The sequence below is a fragment of the Barbus barbus genome (assembly GCF_936440315.1).
Source record: "Barbus barbus genome assembly, chromosome: 9".
Classification (NCBI taxonomy): domain Eukaryota; kingdom Metazoa; phylum Chordata; class Actinopteri; order Cypriniformes; family Cyprinidae; genus Barbus; species Barbus barbus.
This window is the reverse complement of record NC_136737.1, coordinates 15001154-15028404: the sequence shown is the minus strand read 5'-3', so window position 1 is coordinate 15028404 and position 27251 is coordinate 15001154. Positions and strand designations below refer to the sequence as shown.

Genomic DNA, 27251 nt, shown 5'->3' with positions numbered 1-27251 from the left:
GTGTGTGTTTGCACAGGCAGATGTATTGAATAAACCAGAGGTGCTGTGCCTGCCAGGGAGATGCAAATGAATGAATGAATGAACTAGAAAAAAACGTATGAATATCTTATTTATTGTAGTCCTTGGAATATTTTTAACGCCAGACATTCTATCTTGCCCAGGATTAATAATGCAACAGATTTCAATAGGTTCAATAATGGAAGGCAATCAGTTGAGCAGAGCTCACATGCGCACACAGAAGCGTGTCCAATGCTGTGCATATTTCAGCACATCTCGCATCCACAGGAGATCCGCGCAGCTCCGCCAGTCTCTTTCAATTAAGTCAGTGTAAGAGAAGCCAATTCACTCCAGCAGCTGTATTGCATGTTAATATGACACTGATCCCAGTCAAATAGGATAAAATACAAACATACAAGTGTGGCTGTTTTACACTGAGATGGATCATTTTTGCAAGAAAGAAAAAAAGCAAAAAAAAAAAAGACGAGGTGCTGTTGTTTTATGGACATGGTATTTACAGCAAGGTACTTACTTAAGAATACCAAGCTATACAAGTCCAAAAACATTACAACCCATAGCATGGTATTACATTACCAATGTTATTTTAGTATCATTGGGATACAATTATATACATTTTTTGTTACTTTGTTACTTCACATTAATTAATGTTATATTTATTTAATTTAAGTAAATAAAATGTTTTTTTATTGTTTGGTTTTAGCTTCAATTAACTAAACAACCCTGCTCATTACATTAAAAACCTTGTCAAAATACCATGCTAGTACCATGGTACAATTTTGTACCATGAAAATACCAGGTGACTACCATGGTTTATTGACATTTACCATGTTAATACATGATACTTGATGGGTTTCATGGGCAATACTATGGTAATACCATGTTTTTGTGACAGTTAGCATGGCATTACCATGATTTCATAGCTCTCTGGCATGGTCATATTATGTGTTGTATCATTTACCATGGTAATGTTGTGGTTTCATAAACATTTACCATGGTGTATCTGTAGTTTTATGGAAATTTACATGGTAATGCTGTTTTATTATTATGACATTTATTATGGTAATAGTATAGTTTCATGAGCATTTATCATGGTAATACTACGTTTTTATAACATTTACCATGGCATTACCATTGTTTTTATAGACATTTGTCACAGTAATTCTATGTTTTGTGTCACACGCCATTACCATAATTTCATGGACATGTTTTTGTGACGTTTACCAAGATATTATCATGTTTTCATGGCCATCTGCCATGGTATTATTATATTTTGTGACAGTTACCATAGTAATACCACATTTTTACCATGTTTTGGCACATAGTAATACTATGCTTTGGATATTTGAAGTATCAAAGTAGTGCTGTCAAACGATTAATTGCATCCAAAATAAAAGTTTGTGTACTGTGTATATTTATTATGTATATAAATACACACACATGCATGTATACATTTCAGAAAAATGTTTTGTTCATATATATATATATATATATATATATACTGTATATATAAAGTAATTGAATATAAATATAGACATGTAAATATTTTCAAAATATATACTGTATGTGTGTGTATTTATATATACATAATAAATATACACAGTACACAAACTTTTATTTTGGATGCAATTAATCGTGATTAATCGTTTGACAGCACTATAAAAGGAGTAACATGTAAATATCATTATATGTATGTAGCAGAGGCCAGCGGGTAAGTGCTGTGCAGGTTAAACCTCACTCCCCGATCTCAAGTGGCGCTCTAGCGACCGACACTAGAGGCTGTGGCCTTTAGCCTCCTTGTTAGAGCGCCCGCCTCCCACGCCGGAGACCGCGGTTCAAATCCCGCTCGGAGCGGTTGGAGTAGGACCGCGACATGTATATCATAGTACCACAGTATTAACATCTGATGCCATAACTGTACCATGGTACCACCACAGTACTTTTTGGTATATATAATGAAAAAAAAAACTATGCAGTAGCATCACTGTATAATTTTATAATATAAACAGTTGCAGTCTTGTAGTCCTGTGAATTTCAGGACTGTTAATACAATGGGTGCTGCTAAAACAAACATGCAGTGAGTGATGGATGATCCGGGATGGAAAAAATGCATGTTTTGCATTGTACGTGTCTTAACAAAACATTTGACAAACCGTCCTATCTCTCTGACTTAGTATTTGAAGTAGCAAGTAAGTACATTTGCATGTGATGCCACACATGGATAGCCTCAGTCTCGCAGAAGAGAAGTGTGTCTTGACAGCTCTGGAGCTTTAATTGGATGAGGCTTTTATGGGACTAGATGGCGGCTTGTAAAAGATGGAACCGTATTAAATCTATATGTGATGCCAGGGGGAGCGTCTTGCTGTTCCAGCCCCTCAGGTAATAAAGTGTGTGTTTTAACTTCGCATAAGAACGCAAACGTTTTGTCATTCCACGGTCAGTCAATTAGCCACGAAACTAATAATGTGCTTCGAAATCGGCCGGCCAGTTTGCTGCAATCTACTCATATGTTGCCAAAACTATGCGCTTTACCGGGAATGACAAATGATATTGTCCGGTGTCATGGTGTATAGTGTAAATTGGTACAGCAGTGCTGTTGACAAAAGAGGAATGAGCTTTGTTAAAGCTGAGCATAATTCACTGGGTGGCATGCTTTCGGAAGGGATTGGAAAAGTGCAATATTGCTACATAAGCAAATGCTGTAAAGTGGCCATTATCCAATAAGATCTCCTGTTTGTTTAGATTGCACGATAACGGGGTGTTGGGAATGACAATCAGAGCAGTCGTGTGTCCTGATTATCAAAGCTTTCTGAGGACGAATAAAACAATCTGGTGTGTCTGCCATTTAGGAAATGTCAGCGTGGGTGTTTTTGTAACTTGATATGGGCTGATTTGTTTAAAATCAAGGAAAGAAATGTGCTTGTTTTGGAATGTCATAGTATATTCAAACTAATTTCCCATGTGAAACCGCAATTCCACGGCTGTCCATGCAACTGACATCTAGGTCACGTAGGTCAATTACAGGCATAAAGTCTGGTTCACTTTGCAGCTCAATTATGGAAGAGATCAAATGCAGTGGTTATATACGTTTGGTTTGGTTACCTTGTTTAGAAGCAATTTCCTGTCAATTACTGAAAAAACGTTTTTTATTGTGGTATGAGAATAACTAAAGAAATTTGTGAAATTATGTATAGTTTTTGTGCTTTCGTTCTGTCAATCCAAAAGTAAAATGTAAAGCAAATTACTTTTTCACTCACAGAAATTTTGTTCACAATACCAATACCAATATGTTTCACTGTGGTATCAACTATTGTTCAGAGCGAAATCTCAAAGACTATTCACATTTACGCTGTTAATTAACTTTTTGTTTTATGGCAAATGATTGTACAAAAAACCTTAAGAAATTTATGTAACTGTTGCACAGTTGCTCACCCAGTGTCTGATGAAACTCACCCGACACCGGGGTCATGGGGGTGGGCGGCAGACTGTTGATATTGAGCGCCCCCATCTGATGGATCTGGGTGGTGGGAAAGGCCACGCTGGGCGCCAGGTAGCCTCCGTGACTGGCAGCCATGAGGGCCGCCTGCTGCTGCATCAGCTGCCGGATAGAGATAGAGAGAAACAGAAAGCAGAGAGGGAGAAAGAGAGAGAGAAAAGTTACTAGAAGCACACAGGCTACATGGGGGCATGATGGATAGGCAGTGCTTCACAGAGTAGAGGAGAAAGTAGAGCGGAAAAAGAGAAAAATGTGTCAACCTATGTTTAGTGAAAGCGTCCATCTTCCCAGTCAGAGGGCTGTCACAAGCCCCCTCGAAACATTTCAATAGCTGTCGGTCTGGCTCATTCTAATGGAGGGATCGACGCACATATTATTGTAGTCCTTAAGGGACCTGGGAGTTTGGAGCAGAAAAATTGAATTGTATTCATTTTTTCCCTTTCAAACTCTAAGGTGATGCTTTCTTCATGGCCTTGACAGTGCAACTTTTTTTCCCTCCCCCGTTTTTCTCTACGATGTGACAGCTATCAAGGCTGAATATATCATGGTTACATTGAAGCAGATCCAGCTTAGATCCAGACTAAATGACCATTAGATCCAGATCGTACCCCATGTATAAATGCTTGTTTACATGTATCGTACATGTATTTTCTAATAACATCACTGTGCACCTATAGACTTTTGCCAGAGTATTCAGTTTTCTGGGAATGAAAATAGCTATTTAGGGATATAATAAAAAACAAATCCATTGATGTATGGTTTGTTAGGATAGGACAATATTTGGCCGAGATACAACTATTTGAAAATCTGGAATCTGAGGGTGCAAAAAAAAATATATACATTTATTTTATCTGTAATGTGATGCGTATATGCATCACATTACAGAAGTAAAATTTGTCACGAATGCTGTTTCATAGGTCATATCTGGGGTTTTTTGCACATTGGAAATGTGTTTGTGTATCTTGTCGTTTCTAAAAAAAAATTAAATAAATAAATAAAATAAAATAAAATAAAATAATTGTAGCTGGCCTGTCTACGTTTTCTTCTAATAACTTCACCGTACTGCTGTACACTTTTGTCAGAGCAGATGCGATATTTAATTTGTTGGGAATTAAAATGAGGCTGGCACTAGCTGGGGCCCGTTTCAGAAAGGAGGTTAAGTGAAAACTCTGAGTATGTTAACCCTGAAATGAGGGAAACTCTGGGTTTTCGGTTTCAGAATGGGAGGTATGTTAAACCTGAGAAAGCAGAGTAAGTCAAGCCCGTTTCTGAAAGAGAGGTAACTTATACTCAGAGTCAGTTACCATGGCAACTTACTCTGTGAACCTAACCTGGTCGGGAGCAGGTTTTCTTCGGGAAACCCAGAGTTTATTTCGGTCTCCTCCCCCTTTTTAAAGTGTAAGCGATGTTTTAATACCTCATTCATTCATTCACGCCGCAAAATTGCTTTTCTTACTGAGTATTTTTGTCTTATTTCAAGTACAAACATTTAAAATTTAAGTTAAGATGCATTTTCTATACATGAAAATATTTTTTTTAGATATTTAGTCTTGTTAAAATATAAAATTGTTCTACAGAGTGTAAAAAAAATAATCGTAATGCAAACGGAAACAAGAATAGGCTAATTTTAATTTCTTACCCCATTGCCAGATAATTTGGAAAATAAAATAATATTTTAATTTTCTTTTCCTTCATGGAAACAAGACTAAATACCTTATAGCCTATTATTTATGTTATTATATGTTTTTTTACACCGTATTCATGTGCATATTTATTTGAGCGGTACCATTTTAAATGGTAGTTTTCTTTTAAACATCAGAGATGCAGAGCACATTATAAGATATGCAGATTTTAAGTAAAGTGTGCATCGCTCTCACGCTCTTTCTGGGAATTGTTTCCTGGGCACAAATCCGTCAAAGAGGAGTATCACAGGACTGTAGGTCAATGGTGTAGCAATGGGTTTAAATGAGGCTAATCTGATAAATGATGTTCACTTGATAACATCTTTCTGTGACCTGTGGAAGTAACCTGAAATAATCAGAATTTCCTTCAGGATTTCCAGTGTGGTTGGATGCATTGATGACAAGCATGATTACTGTATGAAATGGAAGGATGCCAGATGGAGGGGTAGTACGAGCCATAACCACCACTACAGCTGTTAAATAAGCAAATTATTAAACATTTTTGTTCATCTTTATTTCCTAATACAAAAGCAAAAGTTATTATTTTTACTTTTGGATTTTAGAAATCTTCCAATACTTGACCATCTCCTCTTCATCTGTCAGTGGTGCTGGTCCAGGTTCTCCCAATGCATTCTTGTCAGTAGTTAATTTTATTACCCTAATTAAGAAATGTAACAGGTTGGATTAGAGAATATTTAATTATGTGAAAAGAGTGCTAGACTATGTGGAAAAAGCTGCAGCGCATTGAAATAGACACTGAATGATATTTAATGTCAAATGTCTGTAAAGTCATTTAGCCCACACCCATGAACCTTTCATGTTTAAAGCTTTACCTTGATTCAATTGTGTTTTTATACTTCATTTTTAGCTGCTGCCACGTTCTTGTTTCTTTTTCTGTCTTTTTCTTTTTTTTTTTTTTTTGTGGCCATGAGATACCATTAAAATGAATATTAGTTCAATAATTTACAGTTTTCACCTCAGATATTATAACAGTTATTAAGTTATAGACAGTTATTAAGAATTAATGTTACGCATTGACGGAGGTACGCGCGCTGACGTCTTTTTGGCGGGAGCTGTTGCCATGGTGAATCGTAATTTCGGCGCTCCGCTGATCATGACTTTTCATAGTCGTGGTGCACGTGCTTAACTCAGAGTCAACCTACTTAGAGTTGAGTAAACTAACTCAGTTCAGCTGTTCTGTAACCGAAAACTCAGAGTTTCCCATCTCAGGGTAAGTCAACTCAGAGTTCAAGTTTTAACTCAGAGTTGGTTGAACCTCCTTATTGAAACAGGCCCCTGGTTATGTGAATATAAAAACAATAACAACACCAACATCAAAAATAAAAAATTCAAATAAATAAATACAAATTTAGCCTACCATTTTTTTCAGATCATATTTTTGTTAAATACTCTTTTTCACTCCGAAGCACATCACATTACAGAAGTAAAACTGGTTGTGAATTCAAAATCACTCATCTCTTCTAATCTAGTTATATTCTATCATATTCTTCACTCAGAAATACATCTCATTACAGAAGAAAAATGGGTTACGAATGGCGTTTCATAAGTCATATCAATTTTTTTTTGGCGTACTAGAACTGTAAAGACACATTTTCAATAGAGGCAGGATGCACAATGTCTGTTTTCATCATGACAAATTAAACTATGCTCTCTACTCTGACTAAAGTCTATTTGCAAGAATAATGCTTTAAAAAACATGGTCAAGATAAAATTATATTCCTATCCAGTTAAACAATAATGCAACTAATCAAACAACATTCCTGTACATCACAGCATACAGTCCCCATAGAGGAAATAAGGCCAAAAGTAATATGTTACTTCATACAATAATCATCCAGCTGCCACTCTTCATTTGAATGCAGAGGATGATATTGTTCATGTAGGCTTTGCTCTCCGCCGCTGTTTCATCTCTGGATAGTAGAAAGGCAATCATATTCTCTCATTGGCCTTGTCACTGAGCCTGAAAGATGCCGTCCACCCACAAAACAAATCTATAAGCCTCGCCTGCATTACTATCTATAAACTCCTCCTTTCATTTGCATAATTCCATCAACAAACCGCTGAGGATCATCTATTATCCTTCAGGTAAAATCCACAGTTTTGGGGAAACAAGGAGCACAAATATGCTGAGTAAGAACATTTCAAGAGAAACATTTAATCAAAATTATTTGAGATGTTTTTTTCGAAACTGCTTAATGTATTAATACTTTTTACTTGATATATTTTCAGAGAATCTACCATTAACAGAAGTGTATTTTATCACATTTTTTCACGTATAGCTAAATTGTTACTTGGGCGAATTTGCAACAAATTTCGATTTTAAAAATGGGTCACGGTCCACTGGTTTAATGCATTTGTCAACGTTCAGGCAAGGGTGGGACAAGACAGTCTAGTCTCTCTCCGCCATGTAATAGCCATGCCACAGTAATCAGACGCTTTTGTGCCCATCTCGCGGCCTCTTCCTTCGTGCTGAATGGGCATCAGAGTTAAGCTGGCTGGCTCTCGCTGGGTGACAGTTTGCTAATACCCTTTAAAAGCCAGAGGGACAGGCTTTGGGCAGAGCATAGTGCGGTGAGTTGAAAACTTCCATATTGTAATTTCCCTCCATGAACGGCTCGGATAATGCCACCAGATTGCCTCAGATAACGATGTGGCATTCAGTTCTGCTCTTTAGGAATTAAAACAGAAAATTGGAGGCCCAAGCATGTAATTATGTTGGGGAGAAGTGAGCAACATCAATTTGTTCTTGGAGGAGGTGGAGGGGAGAGAAGGAGGGAAAAAAAGAATAGAAAAACAAGGTCCTTTGGCTGTCGGAGGAAAACAAGACTATTAAAAAAAACCTCGTGTATCTCTGTTATTCTTATTCAAAGATATAGTTCAGCCAAAAATGAATCTTTTACTCTCCTATTTGTCTTTTCAAACTTGTATGACTTTATTTCTTGCTTATAAATATAAAATAAATATAATTATAAAATAATATAAAAGGACAGGTTTAGCAGAATGTCCAAGCTGCTCTTTTCCATCCCATTAAAGTGAATGGTGACTAAGATTTTAATTAGACTTTTTTATTTTTTATTTACTGTCATAAAAGTAACACATAACTTCCAAAGACTTGGAATAAAGACAAGTGTTGTATGGCCCACGTTTATGTAGATTTTATGTCCATTTTGTGTAGTTTTTAAGACATGGGATGAGCTGTGTAAAAAAAATATTTTGTCAATGTTTACTCCCAAAACGTAAATAACGTAAATTTATATACTCCCATATATAAACCCAAAATGCTTGTATAGAATATAAAAGGAGAAATTTAGCAGAATGTCCAAGCTGCTCTTTTCCAAAAGTGAATGGTGACCAAGATTCTCAGTGTTTAAAATTACACTTTTTTTTTTTTTTACTTTACTGACATGAAAGTATCGTATGACTTCCAAAGACTTGGAATAAAGAGTAAGAGTTGTATGGTTCACTGTATGGTTTTTTGGCAATTTTGTGTAGTTTTTAAGGCTTGTTAGGTGTGGTTACTACAAGCTACCGGGATGAGCTCCGTAAAAAATCTCCAACATATAAATAAATAGCATGAATAATAATAATAATAAACAATTTAGCCAATTATTAACATTTTGTTATTATTTACCCATGCATTTGTGGTTCTAAACTCAAACCCCTTGCGTAGAATATAAAGGGAGAAATTTAGTGGAATGTCCAAGCCACTCTTTTCCATAAAATAAAAGTGAATGGTGACCAAGATTTTCAGTGTTTAAATTAAATAACATTTTTACAGTTTACTGACATCAAAGTGTCATTCAACTTCTGAAGACTTGTCTATAGGGCAAGACTTTTATGACCTACTTTTATGGTGATATTATAGCATAGTTTTGCGTAGACGACGTCTGTAGTCACAGACAAATGAGTAGGAAGAGCTGCATAAAAAACTTTAATAAAAACATTAAGCCAAAAATTTACGTTCTCATTAATTACACACCGATTTGCCATTCCAAACCTTATTATTATTATTATTGTGTAGAATATAAAAGGAGATGTTTAGTGCATTGTCCAAGCTGCTCTTTCCCATGTAATGAAAATGAATGGTTCCGACTTGTGACATAGCGCAAGACTTGTATGACTTGTGATTTTAAGTGATTTAGGTTCTGACATGAGGTACTGAGGAAACATTGAGGCACTGCGTAAAAAAATCATTAAAAAAATTGCTCCCAAAAAACAGCATACAGGTTTGGAATGACGTGAGAGTGAAATAATAATTATAAATAATTACAAAATTACAAATAATTACAACAATTAAACTGGGTGAACTATCCCTGCACATTTACTTACTTACTTTACTTTTGTCATTTTTCCAAAGCGACTTACAAATAAGAAAAAGTAACTAAAACTAAAAGTTACAACTCTATAAATACTATATACCCACATATTTAAGAAAATAAAGAAATTAAATAAAATTGACATGCATATAACAACATTTCAATAATAAACATATAAATGAAAAACTAAAATAAAAAGCGATAGTTCTATCCCTTGCCGGTGTCCTACATTTCTAAACCAAAACTTTACCCAGCATCTTGAATAGACAGGAAGCATTCAAGCACAGGCAAAAGGGACCAAATTGCCTTCAGCGAAGTCTTCATCACTGAGGTCGTAACCTTTTCTTCCTTCAAAATGGGAAAAAAAAACAGAAGCGGCCACGAGAAGAAGTTGCCTGGGCGACGGCATTCGTTTAGTATCAGGCATTTGGGTTTTTTATGGCTTGCCGATGGCATTAGTCTCCCTCGGTGCCACCAGGCAATCACCTCTTTATCACTTGGCAATTATCTACCCAGAGCTGCTCTGTGTCTCTGCCCACCTCTGCCTGCATCACACATGACCTCTTACAGTCAGTCTGGCCCTGCTGCAGCACAGGGAGAATGGCAGGATGACTGGAGAGATATTTATAGAGAGACGAGAAATGGAGTGAGCTGAATGCGAGGACCCCGGTTATTAAGGTCCCTGGCCCTGTAAGATTGCCTGAAACGGCCTTGCTTCTTTTTCTGCTGTTTGCTAAAGCACATCTTCAGGACTAAACATGGTGATGGTGCAAACATAGTTTTGGTTCTACCAGAACTTGTTTTAGGTCCTAAACATATCCAAGTGTGTAAGCCCAGATATTAATGCTTGGGACTAATTAACATTCTTTCTTAAACAGTATTTTGTCTTGTTTTCCAGAAAATCATCCAAACAATATAGCATAATATGCTGTATGTAATCAGTTCCAATATAATCTATGAAACCATTCAAAGGTTTGTAATCATTAAGAAGTTTCTGAGTGTCTTCTATACTTTTATTATTTAGAAAGTTACCAATAATGTGAAATTGTGACCAATATTTTATATGTAGATTGATTTCACCTATCTAAACTGTTTCTCATGTGTGGTCTCTGATTGCCACTGCTGCTACGTGAATATGACATATCACAATAAAACGTCAGAAGGCACTTAAGTTAATTATTTATGATTTGCTGTCTATCTGAACCAAAAAATATGCACCATACTGAATTGCATAGCTTCATATTTCATCGTATTGCATTGTGTTAAATCGAATAGAAATCATATTGCCTCGTATCGGTAGCTGCTTCATGTGTATCTTTAATGCATCGTACCGTTGGTTATGCATGTGTATTGCACCGCCCTCAGTTATGTAGATGCACATTCCTACTAAAAACTGTTGCTCCACCATGAATAATTGACCTGAATAAGAAAAAATGTAAAGAGACAGTCATTTTACAGTAATGTACACTATAGCTCCCCCTGTGGCAATGAAGAGAATGCAACATGCAACTGTATTGACCCAAATATTACATTTCACAACGCAAGCAAAATCAAACATACATAGCTGAAAGCATTAGCACTCGCATACTTGTGTAAAATATGTTTTGGGTCTGATTGCACATCCATTTCGATATTTCTATGCCATATATTTGCTCAAAGAGGGTGGTTTATATGTACAGTATATAGTAGTCATATTTCTGCAAAGTATCCATTTATGACTAGAAAGACATTTTGAGTAAAGCATGCAACATTCTACTGAGGAGCGAGGGGTGAGATTGTATACGTCTATTTAATACATCAATCATGTTGCCTATTTCTAGATGCTCCATAAGAAGGAGTGCTTTCATACAATACATATACAAAAACTATAAAAAGATGCATAAAAAACCCTTCAAATAACCAACACTAGTATATTTCTCAACAACAGGGGGCAATGTAGGTCAATAGCAGAGTATGCACCCCCCTCTTCGGTGCCCTCTTCCCAAAAATACCCAGACAAACATTCCCCTCATTAATGTTGGCTTCAGAACATTCTGAAGTGCTTTCAAGTAATTTGTGCGTCATATTAATCTAATGCACCGTCTCTGGTGATTGGCGTCAACTAAAAGAGATCTTTCTGGATTTCCATCAACAGCCGCACTTTTATTCATCTTCCAAAAAAAGAGAGAGAAAAAAGTTGAAAATGAATATGGCTCCACTCAGAAAAAGGAAAAAGATCAAACACGAGGCAGCGTGAGAAATAGACAGATAAAAGATGTTCGGCTTGTATTGACAAGAGCGTCTGAAAGAAAATGAATGTTTCTCGCTTTCATCGCGTGTTTATGTCACACCCCCCATTCCACTCCAGAGACGAGGACGGGGCCACATCTGATATTTCCAACATCTTCATGTACTACTGAATGATAAGCTGTTTGTCAGATTTAGGAGTCAGATGTACCTTTAAAAAAAAAAAACGCATCTGTCTTTTGGCACGATGTTGTCAGCACTATTACCCCTCCAATTTGCGCTCAGATGCCCCCCTCCTCTGCTCTGACTAAAATCCAATTTACTGGCTGTCAGCTCAACCCAGTAATCCTCTGCACAGCTGTGTTTGTGGAAGGAGCCTCTTAATTTGCTCGTCCTCCACGTTTCTAAATGTACCATTGCCATATCTGAAGCTAAATGTTAGTTTATGTGGTTTGTTGTCTGTTTATGAAGGCACAATGAATGCCTGTTGGAGACCCTTTCTGGTTATGCTCAGGTGAGGAAATGAGAAGAGCGTAGAAAATGCTAGTGGAGCTAACTAGCTATGCTAGTTCATTGCTAAGTGGTAGCTATGCTGTTCTGGGTGTTTGCTGGATGGTTACTAGCCCAAGTCGAAGAGCCACACCAAAAAAAAAAAAACTTTTGAAATTTATTATTTTTTTTTCAAACCAGTTGATCACAAATCCCGCCCCTCAGGCGAAAAGTAGAGACTTAAATGTGGGGTAAGCGATTTCTGGTAGCCAATGTTGATGTTTGAAGTCACCAAAACAAACACGCCCCTACCCCAAAAGGGTCTCGCCCCGATTTTAATAGCTCCACCCCACACATACGTACACAACCCAGGCAATGATTAGTTCTGTGAAACAAAGCAAAACCAATGTTTTACCGCGTCTACACTGGACACGAGCGGCGCGATAAAATACTATGCAAGTCATTAGAATCAGTGAGGCTGTCTACACTGGATGCTGTGTGACGTGACAAATCTCCGACAGAAAACTGCTGCCGCGTTCTATTTATGACATGGTGACAAAAATTTCAAATGATTTTCAACGGTTGCTTTATCGTGTCCAGTATTGCGGTGCGGCGCGGCACGTCCAGTTTAGACACTGTGTTACTCACCTATCGAGAAGAACCAACGCAACCTCAGCGTCCGAACACAGGCCCTCCGCTCCTTGAGTTCTCTCCAGCGCTGGAAAGTTGATCCGATATTTTCCTTATCATTCCGCAGATGTTTTCCTATTTTGGTTTTTATCCACCATCTCTATCTTTCTGTTGCTTGGCTGTTCACTGAACGCTCTCTCCTCCATATCATGAGTAGACATGCCCCTTACTGCTGATTGGCTACAAATTTGTTTTGGTACTCGGCCTTGACTTTTTAAAGCTCGTTTCGTTTTTGAAAAATTACATTCCCCACCTTTAATGGATTAAATTTAGGGTTCAGATATATAATAGATGGATCCGATCGTGACAAATAGTAATGCTAACTATCTGCCAATGCTATACTAACATAATGGTTGTGTGTTAGGGTTATGGTTTAGCATTTATTTTAGCACAGGCAATGTGCATTGTGATTGACATGACCAATAATATCTTTATAATCAGCTGGGAGGTGGGGTTTGCACTTAAATGGTTTCAGAATAAAAAATTGTGCGATACAGTTGCTTTCATAAATGCACCGTATATTTAGCTGCCAGACGAAAATGATAAAGCAATTGCTTTGAAAAGTCAAATCCAACTTCTACTTTGAACAAGTTGCGTAATTTGAGGTAGGTTATCATTTGTTAAATTAAATGCTAGCATTTAGCACTCAGCATTAGTCGTTTGTTGAGAGTAAATTTATACAAACCTAGCAGAAAATCATGTATTAGGGGAAAGGGTACTCGTAGTATCTTTAAAAGCCCCAATCAGTATTTTTTTTTTTCTGGTTATGTAGACGATGTCATCCCTGACTTATACTGACACCTAGTGGTGTGCAAGCACTACAGAAAAATCAAAAGTTGCAACTGTAAAAATTAATTTTTCAGTGTTTACTAAAACTAAAACTATTACAAATTTTACTATTAAATATTTTCTGTAATTTAATTAAAGGGGAAATAAAATCTAAATATTTAGATGAAAACAATTTCTACAATTGTTAAAACTTAAAGCTAGAAATAAAAATAAACATAAAAATTACAAAATCACTAGAAACTAGAAATTAAAATGAAACTGTAAAATGTACTGATTAAATTATTAAAAAAAATAAAGCCAATTCAAAATTTTAATAAATACTCTAATAGTACATAATAATACACTGGTATTAACAGGTATAATTAATTTATTCCTCAATCAATAGTGTTCAATAATAATCAAATTTAGGGTTGGATTATAGCGGCTGGTCATGTGATCTTAATATGGCAGCTGTCATGAGGTGACGCATTAGGCTACTAATATGACTGGAATCATCATCTCATGTGATGCACTAATAACATTTAAAAAAAAAAGGTTTTTTTTTTTTTTTCCATTGAAAAATCGTAAATGAGAAAAAAATAGTGAGTGCCCCTTTAAATATGTTCTGTGTATCTGGTTTAAAATAACAATACCCTTGATTAGTTTAGTTAAAAACAGCAAGCAAAAAAGATACCTAATAAAAAGTTGCAAACTTCCCCACAAGCTGCATGCGATATCATAAAGCTGTTGGTTTCGGCATGTGTGGGTTGTGGCTTGGGCTGGAACAGTGAATTATAGAGACAGTGTCATTGCCATCGAGCGGCACACTGCACCATCTCTGACACAGGAGATAAAAGTCACTGCCAACCTGTGGGAGCCACAGCAACCACCCTGTCTGCCTTCCTGCACGCCGCTCTCTCGGACCATTTGCATTTCCTGCGGACGCTCTGCATCTCATGAATGCTAACGAGGGCGTATTTTTTCCCCCCGTACTGGCCCGGCAGTTACTGTGGGATTGTCCGTACGCACATCTTCTGCTGGCCCACGCATGTCTGTGATATGACAATGAGTGTGATTGATAAGCCCCCGGGGGCCGGGTCGACTCCAACAATTAATCCTGGCATTTACGAGAAATATTCGCCTATGCCTATCGGTACATGAATATATGTATATCTATCTACTCCATATGGAGGAACTAACTAGAAACTAACTGTTTTATAGTATCTTTCCCCAAAACTGAACCGAGATGTCCCTCATGAATGAATATTAGGGACTGACTCAACCTCTCGGCTGCCTTTCAACCTCCCCCGTACCGAAGCAACCGATGCGAGCTATAAATAACCAGGTGAAGATTTTCCTATGGAATATTCTGAGTCACTCTGGGAATGTGAGCGAGGATGTGTGGGCATGCAGGGATGGGGAGGGTACGTGGGCGGCAGTGAGATCATCAAAACGTGCCCAAGTGCCCCAGAGGAGAGGAAGGGTACTCACCGCATGTGCGTAGGTGCTGTAGGTGCTGAAGGGTAGGGCGATAGCAGGGTTGAAGATGCCAAACTGGCCCACCATCTGTTGCATGCGGCGGATGGTGCGCTCCTTGTCCGTGTCGGCAAACTTGACCACCAGGCTGGACGACGCGCCCTGAGGGAGGAGAGAATCGGAGCCAGTCTGAGGAGAGAGGGCAGGCTGCGTTTAACCTCCCGCTTTGCAAGCGAGACCGTCGACCACCACAGGAAACACAACTCAACATGTACATAATTTAAGATGTGGTCACATTAGTGATATTTCGGAGAAAATTAGTAGGAAAATTGCGGTAAATGTGAACACACCATTACAGTGACACACTTTTCAATTAAATTAAATTTTAGAGCATGTTAACATAAAAAGAATTGAATGTATTTAAAGAAATAGTTCCCTGAAAAAAAGACAATTCTGTGAAGCCTGGAATGTTAACTATAACGATAAATGTATAAAGCCGGTTGCACACCGGACAAGAAGCACAGCGCCGTGTCGCATCGCGCCACGTCTTTACATTGTTTTGAATTGTTTCTAGGCGCTTCGGACAGAGACGCCGATTGGCGCCGTCAGTGTGTGTCGGCTCATAGAAAACAATGTGTACGAATTTTAAAGACGTGGCGTGACGAGACATGGCGCTGCGCTTCTCGTCAAGTGTGCGACAGCCTTTAGTGTCCACACAACTAACGATAATGGTCTGTTCATTGTAAGCGTGTGCTGCTGTCATCTGCCGCTTTAAATGTTCGAGCCCTTTGAAGTCGGGTGGATTCTGATTGTCAATGTTTTTATTATTCGTCAGCTGGAAAGAATCATTCTAAAAATTTGAAAAATATATTTCCTTTGCGACATTATCGTTATAGTGTATTGCGTATTGTATAGTAGTATTGTGGTGTGGCTATCGCTATTCTCATAGAATTAGAAAGATTATTAAAACTTTATAGTTATAGTCATCGTATTTGGTGTAAACAGCCCTTTACTGATTGTCATGAACTTTCAAACCTGTATGACTCCATGGAACACAAATTAACACAAATTAATATCCTATAAATAAGAACCATCCAAAAAGAACTTTGTCCATACAACTTACATGCTATATTTGAAGTTTTTTTGAAGCCACATAATAGCTTTTTGTAAGGAATAGACCAACAATTCATTATTCACTTAAAATTGACTGAATGACTGAATTTTTATTTTGGGGTGAATTGTCCCTTTAAGAATAATCAAAACATTAAAGGTGGGGTATGCATTTTTTCAAAAATGCTTTAGGAAATGAGTCGGGGCCGAGTGCCAAAACAAACTTGTAGCCAAGTTTCTTCTCGATAGGTGAGTAACATTGGTTTTGCTTTGTTTCACAGAACTAATCATTGCCACAAGTATGTGTGGGCTGGAGCTATCAAAATAGGGGTGAGACACTTTTGGGGTAGGGGCGTGTTTGTTTTGGTGATTTCAAATGTCAACATTGGCTACCAGAAATCACTTACCCCACCTTTAAATTCTTACGTGAATTGCATATGTGAATCTACCATGACTTTTTCACTTTAACTTTGCACCAAACACAAGGTGGCTGGATGCATTTTAAAAATAACAATTAAGCTTTTTCCCCAAGAAAAAAACAAACAACAACAAAAACGTCATGATTCTGAATGACTGTCCAACAAACTCTCAACATCAAACCTCAGGCAAACAAACAAATACTTCTACAAAACTGTTCAGTAGATTGACATGAGCCTTGGCAGCTTGACCGTTACATAACAAAATCTATTTCAGATTTCGCAACTTGATAGGTTATGATATCACACCTGAAATATCAAACGGATTAGATGAAGAATGTGGGTGTGTTTTGAGATTGACAAGGCCACCAATGATCACAGTCTGACCTTGGATGTGTGGGTTTCTAAGTCTGGCTCACTCATTCTCTCCCGTACCGTGGTAATGAAACACCTGCCGCGAGAGCCGTGCTCACTTTCATTATGAATCTCTCAATGATTCGATGCTACACTTGACCTTTATCAGCCTACAACATCCCCTGTTCCAGCACTATACCGTCCGAATAAAAAAACTACAAAAAAAACTACAAAATCGATTTTGGCAAAAAGGCCAAAACATGACTGTGATCTGATGGTAGAGAAAGGTTGTGCATCAGCCAAGATAAGAGGCTAGCTGAAATTGACGTGAAAATGTCGATAAGCAGCCACAATATGGGGGAATATCAGGTGAGGCCACAAGCCATGTCTGTATAGCATAAAGGAGACTGTTTTAGGTCCTCAACTGGTGGGTCGTATCCCAAAAATGGGTTGCAGGTCTACATCTAGGCAGGGGAAAAAACAAGGCTAAATGGCAACATAAAAAGCAACTAATAATATAATTGTTCATAATTTGGTCAGAACACAATGTGCTTTGTGCAAGGTTTCATTATCAGGACATTTTATTTTAAATAATTTATTTATTTTTAATTAATGTAAACGTAAAAATAGATAAAAATAAACCAAAATTATTTCAAATCTTTTGTAATTAAGATAAGATAAAGATATCGCTGACCCTAAACTGCAACGTCCTACTTTATTAACTTTCTAAAGTGCCAAAAAGAGTGAAAAGACAAGTCCAAAAACACTTATAACAGCTGGATCTGGCAACACAGAGGCTGCATCCGCAGCTGCGCCCTCACTCACAACTCTCTCTCAGGGCTGGTTCACTCCACCAGTGTCTCGCAGTGACCATGTTCATACCACGGACACTAAACATTCTTGCAAAATCTCTCAAAATCTGTATCTTCGTCTGATACAGGCTCAAACATATAAGGTTGGATTCCTAATCTCTCCATCGTTCACAGACAGTAGAGATCTGTTTGCTCTGTGAGCTACTGAAATGAGCTGCGCTGTTAAACAGCCAATCAGAGCCGAGCTAACAGACCATTTCATTCTAGGGACAAATCCTAGGGTTGCAAATGGACATGTAAAACCGTTTCTGGAGAATTTTTGCCTTTACCTAAGCCACATACCTTCTATGTAGATATCAGAGAACAATTTAAAATATTGTATCAATGCATTCTATGGCACCTTTAAATAAGAACTGGATGATTAAAAATAATTTTTAATGTAGTGACTGTAGCCTGTAGTGAATAAGAAAAAACACTGGAAATCCGGAACCAAGGCTGCTGAAAAAAATGGGTGGTAACTGTTGTTCTCTGTATTGTTGTCAGAATGCTTAGCAAGGGTTGAGTACAAAGCAATCAGTTTGCACAGCCAAGCTCGACAACTCTGGCTCTAGGCATACGGCACTCATGTAGGCGTTTGAAGGGGTTGCCAGAGAAGCAACAAAAGACAGTCACTGGGGAAGATAAATGTAGATTTGATTTTTGAATTCACTCCGTTTGAACCTTCATTCCCTTAGCCTTTCCAGAACGGTTTTATTGTATTGTTTCCTCAACCGCTTAGTTAGGATATCATTACAAGGGACACTATCAATGCATTCAGTCACTGCTCATTAGTTGTGCTGCACGACTAAACAAAATGAACTTTTGGAGTTCAAGAATTGATGGTGATAGTTCGGTCAAAAATGACAGTTTTATTATCATTTCTCACCCTCATGTTATTCCAAACCTGTATGACTTACTTTCTTCTGTGGAAGACAAATGAAGATGTTTTTGCACAATGTCCAAGCTGCTCTTTTCCATACAATGAAAGGGAACGGTGACAACAATTTTCTATGATTAACAATGTAAATTTCACTCGAGATATAAATTTGGAATTGCCAGAAAAAAATTGACATTGTGCAATTCAAAAAAAAAAAATCTCAGAACTGCATGAAACAAAGTCTGAATTATAAGATAAAAAGTCGCAATTACTTTTTAAAATGTTTTTATTGGTGGCAAAAATGGACTTCCATACCATTCGCTTTTATTGTATAAAGAAAACATTTCTGTGTTCCTTAGAACAAAGTAGGAGTAAATGATGACAGAACATTCATTTTGGGTGAACTATCCCTTTAACTTCTTGAACTTGTGGTATTAAGTTGTATGCAGAGTGTAGGCCTACGCTGGCATTTTAATCTTAACCTCAAATGCAATTATCTGCAGTGCTCAGAGTATTTATTGAAAACCTAGACGTTCTGCACACCACCTTGAGCTATTTATGAAGGAGAACAAAATATTTACTGTGTTATGAAAGTTTTTGGGCAAAGCCAATAAAAGAAGAAATTCAATGTTCCTTTAGTCCTAAGTTTGGTGCGTTCAGAATGCTGAGAATGTGTTGATGGTATTTGTCCAATCCTTTCTTGACTGTTTGTTTGCTGTAGCTCTGAGACATCCGGAGAATATCAGGGCCGAAGGCTTGTTGGTCCAGCAAGATATAGGCTATGTGTTTGTAAGAGAAAGTGATAGAGAGAGAGGAAAAGGGAGGGAGCGAGAGAGTGGTGGTTGATCTGTGAAGTAAAACTCTCATTAAATTTTAAGCCGCCAAGCACCCGGAGGAATTCCCATAGGTCCAGAACCCAGCGAAATGGATTCAGGAGAGAGAGTAAAACTGTGGGAATAAAAAGTGCAGCTGTTCTACAGAGGAAAAAGAGGTCCTGGAATCAAAGTGCGGGCTGCATCTTTACGAGAAGCTGCGACGCAGGGGGCACCTTGGTACTTTCCCGATTCTTGAGGTTTCTGTGTGAACGTGGACCATAGAGGCATTAACTACGCCATATATCTGATGTAACTCTAACTCTACACATCTGTCTCTGTGCATTAACTGTGAATAAGATAACAGAAACAGATTATCTTGCACAAAGAGCAGCCGAGTCTGTTGCTGCTTCTTGTAGCTTTAAAAAAGTGTCTACCAATTTCAGTGGTCTTTTTAATGTTCAATGCCTTTTAATTACTGCATTCATTTACAGTATACACACACACACACACACACACACACACATATATATATATTTCAAAAAGTGAAAATATACAAAACATAGAATGTATAAAGTATGTATATATTAAAATATTAATATTTACTTAGAATTTGTATCATTATAGCTATAAATCTGAATATATAAATGTAAAGAATATGCAGTTATCAATTTGAATATTTAAAATATATGTATATACAGTAACAAATTTAAATATATAATCTAAAAATATACTAGTAAACTATAGAATATATAGTTCTAAATCCAAATATATAATAATAAATCTTGTAATACATTCAGATATATTCTAAGGGTCAGATTTACTAACACATTGTGGCAGCGCAAACCGTCTTTTGGTGTTAAAATATTACTGTCAGGATTTACAAAAAAATGCGCAGTGAAGAATTAGCATGGACACAGTTATTTTTTGCGCCTGACCTTATTGAATATGCATTTGTAGGAGTTACCCTATCAGACATAAAATGTATGGGAGGAGAGTATTAATGAATTACGCAAAACACGATTTACTAACGTTTGTGCACGTCAAATTACTGGTATTTGAGCCATTATTTAACGTCCATGTCTTAAAGGGATAGTTCGCGCAAAAATGAAAATTTTATGTTTATCTGTTTACCCCAAGGGCATCCAAGACTTCGTTTCTTCAGTAGAACACAAACAAGTGGACCATTGACACTCTATCTACAATCTCAATTAGGAGTGTCAATGGTCCATTTGAGAGATAGGTGGAGGTAATGCACTTATAAGTCTGCAATCCGCCGTAAAGGAAGAAGAAGAAGACGACGCGTCACGCGCCGTGTCGTGACACGTGAACAAACTTAGGACAGTTGGACTGTGCGGCGGATCAGAGGTACAAAAACTATATAAATACTGTTCAGTTTCTTGCACAGACTGATCGTTTCGTGTCTTTAGACCTCAGTGTATCGTCACAAGCTGCAGGGTTTAATTTGGTTTTGTCTGTATATGTTTTTTTTTCTCTCAAAGCCGTGAGTACCATTGGCTGACATTATATGACTGACTGTCTGCAATGATTTGAGTTAAAAATCTTTGTTTGTGTTTAACTGAAATAACTAAAAACATTTTATTTTCATTTTTGGGTGAACTATCCCTTTAAACTATTTTGCGCTTGAAATGGCTGCAATTGTTGTTGCTAGGAGGAGGCAGAGAACAGAGAGTGCGTGGTAGAAGGGAGAGGATTTTTTTTCCTCACTTAATTTATTTGGAATGCCAGAAGAACACATTATCTGAATCTGAACATATCCTTACGCTAATTCGCACTTCGCTTGGTATATTGCATTGGTCATTATGGAAATTAAATGTTGCGTTTGATGTCTTTAATTTGCGCATTGTCAGTAAATCACCCGCAGAAATTTCCACACTCATCTGCGTTGTTTTGGAATTGCGTTCTCTTGCGCAAATTTGCCCGGTTTGGTAAAACTGGCCCTACTGATTATTGAATAAGTATATACAGTGGTGTGAAAAAGTCTTGGCCCCCTTCCTGATTTTTTTATTTTTTGCATGTTTGTCACACTTTAATGTTTCAGATCAAACAAATTTAAATATGAATCAAAGATAACACAAGTAAACACAACATGCAGTTTTTGAATGAAGTTTTTTATTATGAAGGGAAAACAAAATCCAAACCCACATGGCCCTGTGTGAAAAAGTGCTTGCCCCCTAAACCTAATAACTGGTTGGGCCACCCTTAGCAGCAACAACTGCAATCAAGCGTTTGCGATAACTTGCAATGAGTCTGTTACAGCGCTGTGGAGGAATTTTGGTCCACGCATCTTGGCAGAATTGCTGTAATTCAGCCACATTGGAGGGTTTTCGAGCATGAACCGCCTTTTTAAGGTCATGCCACAGCATCTCAATAGGATTCAGGTCAGGACTTTGACTAGGCCACTCCAAAGTCTTCATTTTGTTTTTCTTCAGCTATTCAGAGGTGGATTTGCTGGTGTGTTTTGGATCATTGTCCAACAGATGGCTGGACATTGTCCTTCAGGATTTTTTGGTAGACCGCTGAATTCATGGTTCCATTTATCACAGCAAAACAGCCCCAGACCATCACACTACCACCACCATATTTTACTGTTGTTCTTTTTCTGAAATGCTGTATTACTTTTACGCCAGATGTAATGGGACACACACCTTCCAAAAAGTTAAACTTTTGTCTTGTCAGTCCACAGAGTATTTTCCCAAAAGTCTTGGGGATCATCAAGATGTTTTCTGGCAAAACTGAGACGAGCCTTTATGTTCTTTTTGCTCAGCAGCGGTTTTTGTTTTGCAGGCCATTTTTGCCCAGTCTCTTTCTTATGGTGGGGTCACGAACACTGACCTTAATTGAGGCAAGTGAGGCCTGCAGTTTTTTAGATGTTGTTGTGGGGGTTTTTGTGACCTCTTGGATGAGTCGTCGCTGCGCTCTTGGGGTAATTTCCACTCGTGGGAAGGTTCACCGCTGTTCCGTGTTTTCTCCATTTGTGGATAATGTCTCTCACTGTGGTTCGCTGGAGTCCCGAAACTTTAGAAATGACTTTATAACCTTTTCCAGACTGATAGATCTCAATTACTTTCTTTCTCAGTTGTTCCTGAATTTCTTTGTATCTCAACATGATGTGTAGCTTTTGAGGATCTTTTGGTCTACTTCACTTCTTCTTCTTCTTCTTCTTCTTGCTTTACGGCGGATCGCAGACTTATAAGTGCATTACCGCCACCTATCTTTGAAATGGACCATTTACAAACTCCTGATTAACCTCCCAACTCATCTTCAAACACCTTCAACCTTCCTTTTCTCTTCAAACACCTTCAACCTTCCCTTTCTCTTCAAACACCTTCAACTTCCCAGAGTCTTCATAGATCTACTTCACTTAGTCAGACAGGTCCTATTTAAGTGATTTCTTGATTGCGAACAGGTGTGGCAGTAATCAGGCCTGGGTGTGGCTAGAGAAACTGAACTCAGGTGTGATAAACCAGTTATGTTTTAAGGATTTTTTTAAAAAAAAAACCTTCATTTAAAAACTGCATGTTGTGTTTACTTGTGTTATCTTTGATTAATATTTAAATTTGTTTGATGATCTGAAACATTAAAGTGTGACAAACATGCAATAAAATAAAAAAATTAGGAAGGGGGCCAACACTTTTTCACACCACTGTACATAGTGTATAGATTCCAAAAATAACTATATTCAAGTAGCTAATATTTCAAATAAGACAGTTTTATTTGAAAATAAAGAGATATTACATAAAAGAGTTATTATATAAAAATGCATGTAACCCGCTTTGAGCTCAGGCCGTGCGAAGCCAAACATTATGGTCTGATCACGGCTGCAATTTTGGGCCAGTATTTCTCCCGTAGTTGTTGCTCAGATATTCACACAGTCATGAGGAAATGAAAATCCAGCTGAACGCATTGCCATTCAACCATAGACAGTGGCAATTGGTCGGCGGCGCAAACTCTCGTAACCAAGGAGATTGTAATATCAGATAGCAGCGGCAGTTTCATTTTCCTGTATTTGTTGAAATACGTTCAATCCCTGGCGTGTACACTCGGGTGGAAATGAGACCAAAGTGGAGGGGCTAGAGTTCCTTGACCCCTCCCAGCCTTCGCCGGGCGTAATTTCGTCCCTGGTCTTCCGTCGTACAAGGCCTTCCTGAAGTCTGGCAATTTGCTTTACCGCATGGCGGTTTAAATATTTAATTGCCCCACGTCCGAAGCAAGGGGGGGGGCGGGTCAAAGAGTGCGGCCGTGCATGGAATAAAGCACATGTCAAAACCCTTCCTCAAACCTGTATGCTCTGACTTGATGTGTGTATGTGACTGCCATGAGCCGGAGGGATTTGAGCCGAATATAAGATTGGACCGACCATAAGCGTCAAGCAGTTCTGCAATAAGGCCAGTTTCTTGCTTCCCACTAGCACATCATTAGCAGACTGCTTTATGCATGCGTATTTAAAATGAATTAGCACTCGTTTCTTCACTGGACTCCTTACTGTAATAACTATAAGCTGCATCTGGTTCTTTGAGGGAGAACTGAGGTTGTAAGAGGCTTGTTGGTGTATTTGTGCAACCCAATAAAGAATCAAATGATAATCTCTTGCACGTTTGTGAGTTTGGTATTAATCCGCCACAATTGCGAAAAGCAGTTAATAATTTTGCCGTTTTTTTTGTTTCTATTCCTATACAATGAAATCTCACTTGTCCAAATCATTTCAAATGGCTGTAAATAAAATATCAGTTACATTTACAGTAGCTGGGATTTATCTTTCAGTAAAAAAATAAATATGTTTTGTTACACTAAAACATCAAGCGATGTAATTTTTCCATGCTTTTAATTTCTATTTGTTGCATTACGCACCGATTTCCCTCCCACACTATAATCGCATTTGTCGAAAATTTGATTTATATTTGACTAAAGTTTGAGTGTGTATTAAACATCAAATAAATTCACTTTCATTGTATTTCACTTTAATTGGGTACAAAACAATTCAAATCAGCTTTTGTTAACTTTTCCTAACTAGGCAGAACAGAAAGTGACAAGATAAAAGCTTAAAGATAAAAGATAAAAGCAAGATAAAAGTCAAAATCAAGTTTTGTTGTTTTATGCTGCGTAGCCTCAGCCACAATAAAATCTCAGTGTTATGAAAATCCTTTTCAAATATACTTGTCAAGTCACACCTATTTCTGCTGCAATTTATTACAGTCACTTCATGTAATGTAGCCCACAGTGAAATCTCATTAGTCTAAAGTCTTGTTTTTCATAAATAAAAATAAATGATCGACTGTCGTTTTGTTCACTATTGTGCTTTTAGTCTGGACAAACAAATTACTTGATGCTGTAAGTTTGTTGTATCTAACCTATTTTTGACGCAATTTTTTTTAGCAATCACCTCACACAATGTACCCCCTCCTACACTGAAATCTGATTCGTCTAAACACCAAATATATTTTGATTGTTATTTTGTTCAGAATTGTACTTGCTTCATACCCATTTCCGACACAATTTCTATTTGAATCACCTCACACAACAAAGCCCCGCCTTCAGTGACGTTTTATTAGTCTAAAGTCTTGTTTTTTTATAAATGAAATGCCCAGTATGTTCTGATTGGTTGCCATTTTGTTCGGTATTGTACTTTAGTCCAGACAAACAAATTACTTGTCGCATCACATCTATTTATGTTGCGTTTTCTGTTCCAATCACTTCACGCAATGTAAAAGTCCTGTTTGTCTTAAATGAAAAAGCAAATATGTACTGACTGGTTGCAATTTTGTCGCAGCACATTTTACTTATAAAAATATACTTGTTAAATAATGTCTGGTGCTAGTGTTACTTTAATAACTGCAAGCTGCTGGCGGACCAAGGGCGTGAGAGGCTGGTGGCTGTTAGGTAAGTTCGCCATTGCTTCTTTTGAAGAGTTTGCAGATGGATGAATGCTTCATCAAGCCCTGCCTTGAGAAGAACTCCATTATCTCAGCTAAACATCTCACTTTGGCACCTGGGAGCCACGCAAGTCGTGACCCCTCCCTCTAGAACTTCAGACCCGAGAGAATGGAGGCCGGTAAGGTTTTTCATAATCAATTTACCTTCCGAGATGACTATAAACCTTTTCCATCCCTCCCCCATGAGCTTCCTCCCCTCTTCCCCTGTCTCTCCACCTCTCTCTTTCTACTTTTCTATCTCGCGTTCCTTCCCGCTCTCTCTCTTTTTCTCTCCTCCACTCCCACCTCAGTACATGCCAATGAATAATTCACCAGTCAATGTGGTGAAAGGTGAGGTAAACAAGTCTATTGCCTAATGTCCCGGGAGGATGGAGGGAAGGAGAGAGGGGAGAGAGAGGAAAGGATGTCTGAGTGTGTGTGTGAGGTGAAGATTTTAGGACTGTGGTTTACATTTCAATGTTCCTGAATCATTTGCACCTCGGTTGACCCTAAAGGTTATAAAGAGAGCATATCACAACACAGATCTTTCTCTCGTGCTGCTTCTCTGTGCATTTCTTTCTCGTAAAGTGATAGTCCACCTAGTGCATTTTTTAAATAAAAAAGACTATCTTCAAAACATCTCATTTTGTGTTCCAAAGCCATGGCAAGTTTGGAATCATACTGTGGTGAATGGAAAATATTACTTTTGAGATTTTTTTTTTTCATTTCTGGGTCAACTGTTTCTTTAAAAATGTCACTGCGTTGTGAAAATTAAAAAAAAAGCACAAGCTCAAATGCATTTTGACAGTTCATAGCTCGTCTTTATCCAGCTGGAGTCTTTTAGCAAATAAAACAGAAGCGTGTGAGCTACTTCTGATGTGTGTGTGACTGAATAGATGTGTGATTCAGACAGACTGTGCTGAATAGCTGGCTTTTTATGGCTCAGCGTCCAGTCCTCAAGAGTGAAACGGCTGGACAAAGGCCACGTGCTGATATGCTGGCAATGCAGCTATTCAACAAAACATTATGGTCAAATTTGCATTTCGTAAGTTGAAGTGACTGATTTGTTCTTATTTGTTTGGAATCGATTTGAATGCCTCGTTCACTACTGCTACTACACAAAAAAAAAAAACAGAAAAAAAAATGTTTCTGCTTATTATATGTTTATATTTGAAAAACCTTTGTCTGGCAGCAATTCATGCGGTTCGACCAACAAACAAACAAACTAACAATCATTATTCAACCTCATGACACACACACACACACACACATAATCTAACCTCATAACTGCTAATGCTACAAAAACATTGTTGGTCACACCGCATGACTTGACTTGGCAAGGACAAATGTATATATAATCACTGATAATTATTTGTTACGCTTTTCTTTTTATGCCTTTATAACAAGGCACAATTACTTCAGGTTGTAAATTGTCAATTTTTATTTTTTACTTGACAGTTACACCACATGACATTTTTAAGGAATAGTTCACCCAAAAATAATTTTGTCATCATTTACTCACCCTCATGTCAAACCTCTATTAGTTTCTTTCTTATGTTGAACATAAAAGGAGCTATATTGTAGAATTTTGAAGAAACAAACTGTTGTTTGTCCCCATTGACTTCCATAGTAGTGCTATGGAATTCAATAGGGACCGTCAACTGTTTGATTACCAGCATTCTTTCTTATGTTCATCATAAGAAAAAAACTCATACAGGT

At 37.6% G+C, this 27251-nt stretch overlaps 1 protein-coding gene across 1 annotated transcript in view; it reads right to left on the bottom strand.

The window, feature by feature from the left end:
• LOC306874753 (CUGBP Elav-like family member 5) overlaps positions 1 to 27251 on the bottom strand; it is a gene marked incomplete at its 5' end in the record, with an annotated part of 220231 nt that overhangs the window by 13651 nt on the left and 179329 nt on the right. Inside the window, 2 exons of the mRNA XM_079424988.1 lie at positions 3448 to 3613; positions 15195 to 15368. Of these exons, the coding sequence (XP_079281114.1) occupies positions 3448 to 3613; positions 15195 to 15368 (340 nt within the window). The remainder of the gene's footprint in view (positions 1 to 3447; positions 3614 to 15194; positions 15369 to 27251) is intronic.